Source organism: Lathamus discolor, chromosome 3, assembly GCF_037157495.1.
Source record: "Lathamus discolor isolate bLatDis1 chromosome 3, bLatDis1.hap1, whole genome shotgun sequence".
NCBI lineage: Eukaryota > Metazoa > Chordata > Aves > Psittaciformes > Psittacidae > Lathamus > Lathamus discolor.
Window position 1 is genome coordinate 23,042,106 of NC_088886.1, and position 10,427 is coordinate 23,052,532.

At 48.5% G+C, this 10,427-nt stretch overlaps 1 protein-coding gene across 2 annotated transcripts; it reads left to right on the forward strand.

The window, feature by feature from the left end:
* Positions 1-1,251: 1,251 nt before the first annotated feature.
* Positions 1,252-8,219, forward strand: NPHS2 (NPHS2 stomatin family member, podocin). Of its 2 annotated transcripts, none has more exons than XM_065674080.1 (8): positions 1,252-1,577; positions 3,185-3,288; positions 4,028-4,100; positions 4,405-4,487; positions 5,223-5,426; positions 6,152-6,207; positions 7,036-7,114; positions 7,800-8,219. In XM_065674080.1, the coding sequence occupies exons 1-8, from the start codon at positions 1,307-1,309 to the stop codon at positions 8,073-8,075; spliced, it is 1,146 nt and encodes a 381-aa protein (XP_065530152.1). In that variant the 5' UTR covers positions 1,252-1,306; the 3' UTR covers positions 8,076-8,219. The 2 variants fall into 2 exon arrangements, with proteins under 2 accessions (XP_065530152.1, XP_065530153.1); XM_065674081.1 differs by lacking the exon at positions 1,252-1,577 and adding an exon at positions 1,598-2,583.
* Positions 8,220-10,427: the final 2,208 nt, after the last annotated feature.

The following is a 10,427-nucleotide window of genomic DNA, read 5'->3' on the forward strand; positions in this document are numbered from 1 at the left end:
GCATCTCCCCCTGTCCCATGTGGGCTGAGTGATAAGCACAAGGTGAAAAAGCTTTCTTCAGCATCTCCAGAGCAACTGCAGAAGCTGTGTAAATTTAGTAATCACACCGCATTTCCACCCAACTTTTCCCTGCTATTAGTCTTCTACATCCATCGCTTCCCCGGTGACCTGCTGATGAGGCACCCAGCATTGACAGAGCAGGTGCTCTTGCCCTCCCTGCCTGCAATATCCTGACTCTGCACAGTCCACAGGTCTCCAATAAAGCAGGAATCCATGAAAAAACAAGAGCAGCACTTCCCTGGCTGGCTTCCTGGCTCCCTCCAGCCGCTCCTCCACACCAGAGACTGGGCATCCCTGAGCTCAGCACTGCCTGTTGACAGAGATGTTATTGCCTTGTCTTGCTGCAGCATTATTATTTCTAGCCAGGTGCTGGTTTCTTTAATATGATAAGTGGCTTTAAAACAGTTTAAGAAAGTTTCTTCCAGAGGTTTCTGAAGATGTCAGCACAGGCTGAGCATCATGACAAGAAAAAGCTCCTATGCTTGCTCTGCCATGCTCTTGCTTTGGAAAGCCAGGAAGGCATTTAGGCACAGCAATTTAGATTACACAACTCTAACTCTCCAATGGATTCCATGCTTTGCACCCGTTTGGAAAAGTTCATGGTTGAAATAGGACCAGCTGATTTCCCTCCCTCCTATAATGTGAGGTGACCCTACAGAGAGGGAGTTTGTTGCCAATGTCCCTCCGTTGTACCAGCCAAAGGGTTTCTAGGGAACAGACCAGTGTGAGATGCTACTCACCTAACTGTTCTTTGCAACACCCCCTCCAAACACCCCTGAGTAAGCAACTGCTCTCACCAGTAAAGGTTTTTCACCCTGCTGTTTATTGTTCTGGACCACCTCACCATTTGAGGTCTTTGCAGCCGCATGTCTGACAATTACTTTTAGGTCGTTTTTCAACAGCTTTGCAGAAACCACCTACTAAAAATCATCTGAGTGCTTCTGGTTGTAGTTTATTTTGAAAGGCAGGAAGATGCAAACAGAATGTCCTCCTGGAGTCCGGGGTCTAACTTTCCATCCCATCTCCACAGCAGTCTGTGAAGAGAGCAGAGCAGCTGGGAAACAGCTTGCTCACTTCACTGTCCACTGTGTCTGACAAGCCTGTGATAAACTTGAAACAAGACTCCCTGATCTGACACCTCCCGTTCTCTCCTCCCCTGCCTGGTTTTCCTGCCTGCAGCAATAAATTCCAGCACAAATTCATCCCACTCTCACAGGCAGCTGCATGCTCCTCAGCACAGAAGAGGATGGATAAGAGGTCTCGGAGCAATTCCAGGGAGTCTCACAGGAGACGCAGAGAGTCCCCAGCTACACAGAGCAAACGAGAGAAGAGAGAGAGCAGCAGAGAAGCCGGCAAAGGAAGGGGAGACATAAAGCAGGAGAAACCGAAGGAGATCAAGAGCACCACAGGGACAGATGGTAGGGTGCACACATCCACAGTGGTGGATGTGGATGATGTGGTATCTGATGAAGAAATGGAGGCAATGGCATTGCTGGACAGCGAGCAGCAAGAGGAAGGTATGGCTTATACAAGGGAAGGGGCTCTTTGACCCTGTACGGGTCACTATGTGACTGCTCTCTGCACGGTGTCTTCACACCCACCTTGCGCAGATTCTCATATGGGACAGCATATGGGAGACTCCAGCCAGCCTCTGCAGTCAGTACTGCAGGCTGAGCAGCACTGTGGCACAAAGCAAATGACTGCAAAAAGCAGCTACATCCCCAGCATCCTTCATGCTTCAGCTTGTTACTCCCCAGTTCTAGTCATGCTCTGTTCTCTCTCTTTTCCTGCTTGCTCTTCTTTAGGCGCAGAAAGTTAGCCTTAAGGCCAGTTCATAGTCAAAAGGACTGAGCTGCAGTGAAGAGCTGTGCTTGAGGTGTGTACTCGCAGCTCCATGTCTGGATAACATTTAAGAGCAGCTACTCTCCAGGCTGTGTGTTTGTTAAGCAGATTCCCAGCCTACCATGGTTAGAGGGAGAATCGTGGGTTGTTTGGCAAGATGACTGGGCCTCTTTCAACCCACCATCACCACAGGAATGACAGATGTGTATTACAGAACCAGCATCACTTCCTTGTGAAGCCACTATCTGCTTCCATGCCAGCGGCTCTGCTACCCTAGAGTGACATAAAGGTTCAGACTTGCTCATGTCTGTCTGGGAACTAAGTTTTTCACAACTGCCTCTTTTCCATCTCAATTACAGGAATTCCAGCTAGTGAGCAGTGCTGTGGAGCTCTAGTCATTACACAGGTTCTTGGAATGTGAACCTTCTTCAGGACCTGGTGGCTCTACAGAGAGCTCCAAGGGCAAAAGGGCAGGGATGGAAGGGCTAGAAGGGATTCAAAATAGAAGGCATGCAGGAGTGCTAACTTTACTGATGGAGAACATGCTACACTCTTTGGGTCTAGGTGCACCCAGAAGTTATCTATTTTCATGCCATACCTGCAGATTTTCCCTCAGGCAGGAGCACAACAAAGAGCAGCCCGAGCAAGATGACCCACGCTCTCTTTGGGGAGATGTAGAAGGTAATGTTCATCTGGGGCTGACCACCCCAGCCAGCCTTCAGCATCTTGATTTCACTGCTGTAGAGCACAAAGATTTCAGCAGCACCAGTGGCTTGGTCCTACTGCATTAGGGAGCTGGAGTAAGACTAAAATCCTATTCTAAAACAACCTGAGACACTCTGATAGGGATGGGCAATTCAAGCTGTGCATGTTGAAAGCTACCTCTTATTTACAATATTTCTCTTTGCCATTAGCTTATCTTTCCAGATAAGCTTCAGAGATCCCAGCTCAGCCAGCAAGTTGCCCATTCCAAGCCTTGAACACTGCTTGGTAGCAACAGGTCTTCAAGCTAAAGGCTTCTCTCATCAAGGTACCATGGGGAAACATGGCTCAATATCTGCCAGTAAAGCAGAGACAAAATCTGTCAGTCCATCCTCGCAGTTCCTGTCCACCTGGGGCAGGGAGTATTCTTTAACCCAAGACCAGAGAGGGCCAAATGCTTCACATACAATGGGTCTAGGTAGAGGACAATAGTGAAGCTGATCTGTGCAGGTACTTGTCAGGCAATCAGTATTTAGAGAGCAGTCCTCTCCTAACAGTGTCATGTTGAATTTCTCCCTAGGTGTAAAGTCTCCGGGTATGGGCATCTGTGAGTGGCTTCTGACCATCTTGTCTTTCCTGTTCATCATAATGACCTTCCCCATTTCTGTCTGGTTCTGCATGAAGGTGAGAACAGTCATGGGTCCTCTCTGGGTTTAGTATTTGGTGTCTGATGTGGATTGTAACTTACTGGTTCGGCATGTTTCGGACATGAGCATGAAGATATTTTGGTGTAAGGCCCCATTTACATTTCTTCAACTCAGCCTGCCTAGCCCAGAGATTGCTGTATTGCAGCAGCAGGATAAATAGGATTTGAATTAAAAATTCTAAGAGAGATTGATCTCTCAGTTAACAGCATATTTTCTCCTCTTCCTCCCCTTTTCTCAGTATGGCTACTGGTAGGCATATTTTGATTCCCACTTCTCAGGAAATTTCATATACATCTTGTTATCAACAAGAGTGTCAGCATTATAGCTCAGATCTTGCACACAGGAGCACATACACACGATTCCCTTGGAGGCAAACAACCAACACAGATAATTTTAGCTCAGGGTATTCAAGTTTGGCCAGGCTACAAGGAAGCAGAAGGCTGGTCTCATCCTGGGAAACCCTGGGCTGCTCTCACCAAATCGTGGGCTGTCATAGGGCTGCTCATATGTTGCTCCTACACAAGGTCAAACAACAGCTCTGGGCAGGTTCTCAGTTTAGGCTAAAGGGACTCAGCCACAGGTGATGCCACTAGCTGATACCTGCTGAAATCCTCACTTTGCAGGGCTTTCTCAGAAGACTTCTTTTCATACTGTTGAGGCCCCATTCACCAGTCCTATGCCTTCTTCTCCAGCCTAGCTTTTGGTTCCCTCTATAGGTAGTGCGGGAGTATGAGAGAGCCATCGTCTTCCGCCTTGGGCATCTCCTTCCTGGAAGAGCCAAAGGGCCTGGTAAGGTGTTTACTGAGCATCCCACAGCCACGTTGCTCTTCTTTGTGCTCTGCCAAAGCTCACATAATGGTGCCCTCCAAGGAGGCAGAGCTAGACAGGAGATGGGATGTCTTTGCTCCCTTCCTTTAAAGGGCTGGTAGCTTCTAATAGCTTTTCTCATCACAGAAGCAGCCTCAGAATTTAATCCTATGTATTGCTGTTCCTTTGTAGCTCTGCATGCCTAATCCTCCCCTGTTCTCCAAAGCAGGAGGGACAATTTCTGTGGTTCTGATGATCACCAGCTCCACTTCTCTTCTTCCCACAGGCCTTTTCTTTTTCCTTCCCTGTCTGGACACATATCACAAGATAGACCTCCGCCTCAAAACACTAGAGATCCCCTTCCATCAGGTATTCCCTCTTATTTGGATTACTTTAACATTATACCTCAGGCTTCCAGCCCTCATTCCTGCATAGAAAAGTTTGAAAAAACTCCCATTCGGTTGGACATGCTTGGGTACCCCAATAGGGAGTGGCTGGGCTAAAGATACTGGCCCATGGGCTTTCTACCCACCACACTGAGGAGTGCATGCAGCAGGGACTCAGACTAAGATCTTACAACAATGTAAGGATGGTACTCAGCTTCTGTATAAGCCTGTGAGGAAGAAAGGGCTGAATGCTTGTTTCTAACCATTAAACCTGCAACCTCTCTAGCCACAGCCCCTCTTCTCCTTCTGGGGGGTATTGTCTGTGCTGCTGCATTGCCAGTGGGACTGGTGGCATCTCCTGGTTGAGACTGTACAGCAAATCTTCCAGAGATACAATAACTGAGCACATACTTCAGGGGACAGTCTATGCTCTCAGAACAGGAATGGACCAGGCAGCAATGGGCAGGGAAACACAGCACAGGATGACAACCTACTTATAGTCCCTAGCTCAGCAGCAGGAGACAGGTGCAAAGATGCTGCTCAGAGAACTGAAGTCCAGAGGTTGTATAGTTTGTTCAAGGTCAGTCATCAGCAGAGGTGGAAACTGCAAAGACTTAACCATCCAGCTACTCTTCATCATTCTTTTAATTGTGTGCTTTTATGTGCTACCTTAGAGTTGTCAGAACCAGCTCCATCCCTCTTAATGTCTTCTGCTTAGGTGGTGACCAAGGACATGGTTACCTTGGAGATAGATGCTGTCTGCTACTACCGGTTGGAAAATGCCTCTCTTCTCCTTACCACCCTGACCAGCATTTCCAGTGCCATCCAGCTGCTGGTGCAAACCACCACAAAGCGCCTCCTGGCACATCGAGCCTTCTCTGAACTTCTCTTAGAGAGGAAGAGCATCAGCCAGGAGATAAAGGTGCTTCCACAGGGGGAAACAGCAGAGCAAGGGGTGAAATGAGGCTCCACAAAGCAGCTCAGGTGATCAGTCCCTCAAAATCACAAACACTGGTTCGCAGAAGGATACAATAACAACATGTCTCTCCTTCACAGAAAAATGGGTGATTTTTCTTCTGTTTGTTTTTTGACTTGGATCACTTTAGAAGAAGAACATACACTGTGGGCCCCACAGGCGGCCATGGTGAATAGCAGACAGTGTGCTGTGAGTAGCATGGAGGAACCACTTAGACAAGCTCCATTAGTGCTTTATGATAGCCCACCTTTATTACTTAACCCAGAGAGGAGATTCTTAGAAGAAATGTGACAGTGCCCCTGAGTCAGTTGCCATAAACCCAGCATATGTGGGATCTCCAGGAGCAGTTCTTTGTGGCCCTGACACATGTTCATGATGATACCAAGTCAGGAACTCAATGTTTCCAATGGAATTGAATTGATTTCACACTTGAACCAGTATGGACTGGTTAAACTGTGCTAAACCCCAGGGGGGAGCACACATTGGAAGAGAGGGAAGTAATTTTATTTCTGAAGGGCCTTCCACAATAGCACAAAAACTTAATAAGTCTGCCTTACAGTCCTGCATTTAACTGCTTTGAATTAAAGTCCCTGTACTGTCTTACTCCCCTGTAAAGGGCCTAGGCCAGGGCTGGTGTTTCCCTCATGCTCTAAAAATATTCCTCTTCACAGGTGGCTTTGGATGCAGTCACAGGCTGCTGGGGGATCAAAGTGGAGAGAACAGAAATGTAGGTAGAAAACGGCTGGCAGAGGGGACTTCCCTGGCCTTTTGCAAGTACCTCTCCTGCTGTGTTCACTGCTGCATGCCTCTCTTCCTCCTTTGCCTCTGGCTCTCTCCCTGTAGCTATTCTGGAGAAGATAGAGCCCCACCTCCCACCTTCCTATTTTCCCTGTCCTTTTCAGCCTCTGCCTCATGTAAAACTTCTACATGTGAAGACTGCTTGCTCCAGCACTGACAGCCAGTGCAGGATCCTTAGCTGGGATCTCATCACCATTTCACTGCCCCTACAGGCAGTTTGCTCCTAATTCTGGTAGCTCAAGAGGTGCAGCAAGCACTAAACCCTCTGTGTGCCACTCTAGATAAAGGCCGCAGGGTCATAGAACTTGTAGGGATGGGCTCATCATTCAAGAATCCCATGCAGAAAGGTGAGACTCGCTCATTCTGTAGAGGGCCATGGAAGAGAGAGCCAGTGGTGAATGAGTAAATCTATGTATGAACAGAAGGCAAATCCTGCGCTTGTCTCCCAGTGGATTCTCTGCAGTCTCACAAAGAGTGAGCTTAGACTTCAAGCAGCAGAGGCACAGAGAGGAGGGGTCTCTGCTGCCAAGTGATAATGCAAGTCTAATAATTAGAAAACTAGGCAGGAGAAGAAAGATAGGTATGGAGGTAGAAGGCTGAAGTGACACACACAAAGAAGGACACTCTGGTAGCAAAGAACATGAGTGAACTGCTCTGCAGAGAGTGACTCATGAGCCCATTCCAAGCCTCAGATCGATCATCTAGTGCTGGCAGGGGAGTCTAGAGCCCAGCTAATCCCTATCCTTCACTACCACAGCAACAACGTGCAACTGCCTGCTGAAATTCGCCAGTCCCTGGCTGTGGAAGCGGAGGCCCAAAGACAGGCCAAAGTGCGGGTATGCCAACTTTGAACACGTCTCATCTCTTTCCAAAGCATCCCTTGTTTATGATCCCTGGCAAATGCCACACAAGGATACAGCTCTGGGAAGATACGTTTTCTTTAATTCCTGTTCAAGAGCTGTGTCTAGCAAGGGGAGATGCAGCAAGAGTGTGAGCTAGCCCAGTGGAGTGCCAGATCTGGTACCTGGCTTACAGGTAGGACAGAAAGACACACGAAGAGGTCTGGGGTTCTCACGGTGATCCCCATGGGGATCTTCTCCTCAGGGTTTCACTCTCCTCTATGAGCCCAGTGCAGGGCTGTCACCACTGTAACGTACCCTGCATCTTGCTCAGCACGTGCTGATCTCCATCCCTTGCTCTGAACTACATGAGAGCCTGGATAAGGTTGGTGTCCAGCACCTCTCCCACAAGCCTAGCCTGTGGGCTGTCCTCTCCCGTGCTGTTACAGCAAGAGTATGCTTAGTTGTGAGCCTCAGCAGGCCTAGTAAAAACAAGTTAGACATGAGCTCCCAAACTTTCGGGAGCATCAAGAGGTCTAATACATACTGCGATCTTCAGAGAAAGGAATGTTACAATAACTTTGGCCCTGGGAATTTCATGGTGGCAAACTCCCTCTGTAATGAGCAGTCCATGTTCCCTTACTCTCAGCCTCACAGAAATCTTTATTCCCCTGCTTGGTAGGTGATCGCTGCTGAGGGGGAAAAGGCTGCTTCGGAGTCCCTGCGGATGGCAGCTGAGATTCTGTCCAGTGCCCCTGCTGCTGCTCAGCTCCGTTACCTCCATGCACTGCACTCCCTTACTACAGAGAAACCTACTGCTTTCATCTTGCCCTTGCCTTTGGAGGCCATGAATCTGGTCTCTCCAGCTACCCAGAGTCCTCCAACAGTGAGCAGCCTCCTCACAGACACCACAAAGCTCTCAGAAAGCCCAAAAGACAAGGACTCACCCATGCTCTAAGAGCTGTCTCATGTCTCATAGTTGCTCCACTGCCCCCGGTCAGTCCTGCTCAGAGAGGAGCTGAAGGCTGGCCTATTGGCAGGTCTGGAGGCAGGAGGGAAGGCAGCCCAGGCTGTAATATAAAGTGGATTGTACATGGAAGAAGCCTCTGCTTGTTTTGGGAAGGGAAAAATAGCACAAGGAGCAGGGCTGGCATGTGTGTTAGCAGGGGGTGGAGGGAAGAGGGGTGTCATCCCTTTCTCTTCACAGGGCCAGATGCACCTTGACCCCTTAGGGCCTGATCCATCTTGCACCATCACCTTGGCAAGAAAGACAGACTTGGCCCTATGTACTTAATTGCCCCCATCCCCAAACTGAACAGCCAGGCAGGCAGAGGTGGGAGCCTAGCAATTGGCGGGGGAACAGGCAGGGACTGCAGCACACCTGCAGGTTGTTGGGTGCCGCCAGCCTGGTGGTTCGGGAACAAGGGAATGAGCTGGGTCCCATGGTGTAGTCCTGGATATGGGATTTCAGTCACCACCCGTGTGCACATACATACATACATACACCCACAGGCAACCAAGGCGTTTAGCCATAGTTCTAAAATAGAAGGAAAAGGCGGCCTTTATTGGCACTTCCCTGCAAGGCACATCAGGGATGCAGAGGAAAGGCAGGCTGTACTGCCACCCGCTTCCACTGGGGGGTGAGAAAGGACAAGTTCTCAGCTTGTGGGCACCTAGAAATTTTAGAAGTGATCCGTTTACCCAGCTCCGACTGAGCTGACAAAGGAGAATCCAGCACCACCGCGGAAGAGCCAGCTGAGAACCTGGAGAACAGCAATATTTTGCATGGTGCAGCTGCCTTGGTAACCTACACACACAGGGAAGGAACAGAGTCCTCAATGTCCTATAAGCCTCAAAACTCTTATATATCTTTCCTGACAAAAACTATTTGAAATGACCAGGAACCTACAGATAGTGCAATCCTTTCCCTTGCCAAAGATATGGAGCACTGTCAAAAAAAATACCACTGCACTTGATTTCTCTGATCCTGGTGCCCTTTGGGTCGGTTGCCCAGGGGGGTTGTGAGTGCTCCATCCCTGGCAGTGTTCAAGGCCAGGTTGGATGAAGCCTTGGATGGGATGGTTTAGTGTGAGGTGTCCCTGCCTATGGCAGGGGGGTTGGAACTAGATGATCTTGAGGTCCTTTCCAACCCTAACTATTCTATGATTCTATGATTCTATGATGTCAGTTCTTCTCCTGCCCTTTTACTTGACCTGCAGCATCTCTCTTTGCCTCCCCTGCACAGCCATTCCCAGGACCAATGTTCTGCTGCTGGTGGCCTGTAGAGGCCAACACAGGGGACTTCGTGGCCCTCCTCTTAATTGCCCACACAGTAGTTGGCCATCATGCACATGCCTTGCAGGAGTTACCCAGCCAGTCACTCACTCTTGTATTTTTACTCATTTTTTCAGTCCCTCTTTGTCTCTTGGTAACACTCACACACATTGGCATATATAAGCAGTAATACTTGCGTTAAATGCAGCTATGTCATGAGCATGGCCTGTAGGTACTGGCTTAATACCGCTTTGGAGGACAAGGATCCTGCTTCTACGAAGTTAAATACATATTTTGTATTTAACCAGCTCGTTCAGCTCCCTAGACTCCCCTTCTCAACACTCAGTGCTCCCATAATATTTGCTCTACAAGTGTTCGCTGGCCTTTTTAGCTGCAAGGACACTCAGGAACCAGTCCCCTTATGGGTGGCTGGGAAGTGGGAAAAATCCACCTGTGAACTTCTTGATGATTTCATGAGCTTGTCTGGCTGCATTTCCAACTCTGTGAAAATGATCCGTCCAGACCAAGGTTCTCCGGCACATCAAGGACCAACACCTCTACAGATAACATCTCAAAGGAACAACACTTAGCCTGAGCAATGACTGTCAGGAAACATGCAGCACTACGTCAGGGCACACACATTTTGCATGCATATCTGCAGAAGTCAGGCAGAGTTTTTTCAAATGTGTAACTTTTCTGTAGCTAAAGACAAGACAAATTATAGCCAAGAGTATCCTCAGTTCCAAAGAGCATGTCTTCTTCCAGCAGTATCTTGTCTCTTCCATATAGAGCTGGCAGAAACTTCTCATTTTACCTTCAGGAGATATTACATTCCAAAAACTCACAGAAGAAAAACATCATTTAAAAATGAACTTTGGGATTAGTGATATATAATGTTTCTAAAATGAAATTTACTCCAAGTTGGCAGGGGTTGTCTGAGCCAATGTGATTCCAGGCAGCTTCACTGCCTGCTCTTCCAAGCTGAGACTGGGTCAAATTGCATGCCGAACCGAGGCAGCTCTGTTGGCCTTGCAGA

What these genes read in the sequence shown, in the direction of transcription:
- NPHS2 (XM_065674080.1), top strand. Translation starts at nt 1,307, where the DNA reads ATGGATAAGAGGTCTCGGAGCAATTCCAGGGAGTCTCACAGGAGACGC. An exon ending in TAGAGATCCCCTTCCATCAG is followed by an intron (nt 4,488 to 5,222) that starts GTATTCCCTCTT and finishes TCTTCTGCTTAG; the next exon opens with GTGGTGACCAAGGACATGGT. An exon ending in AAAGACAGGCCAAAGTGCGG is followed by an intron (nt 7,115 to 7,799) that starts GTATGCCAACTT and finishes CCTGCTTGGTAG; the next exon opens with GTGATCGCTGCTGAGGGGGA.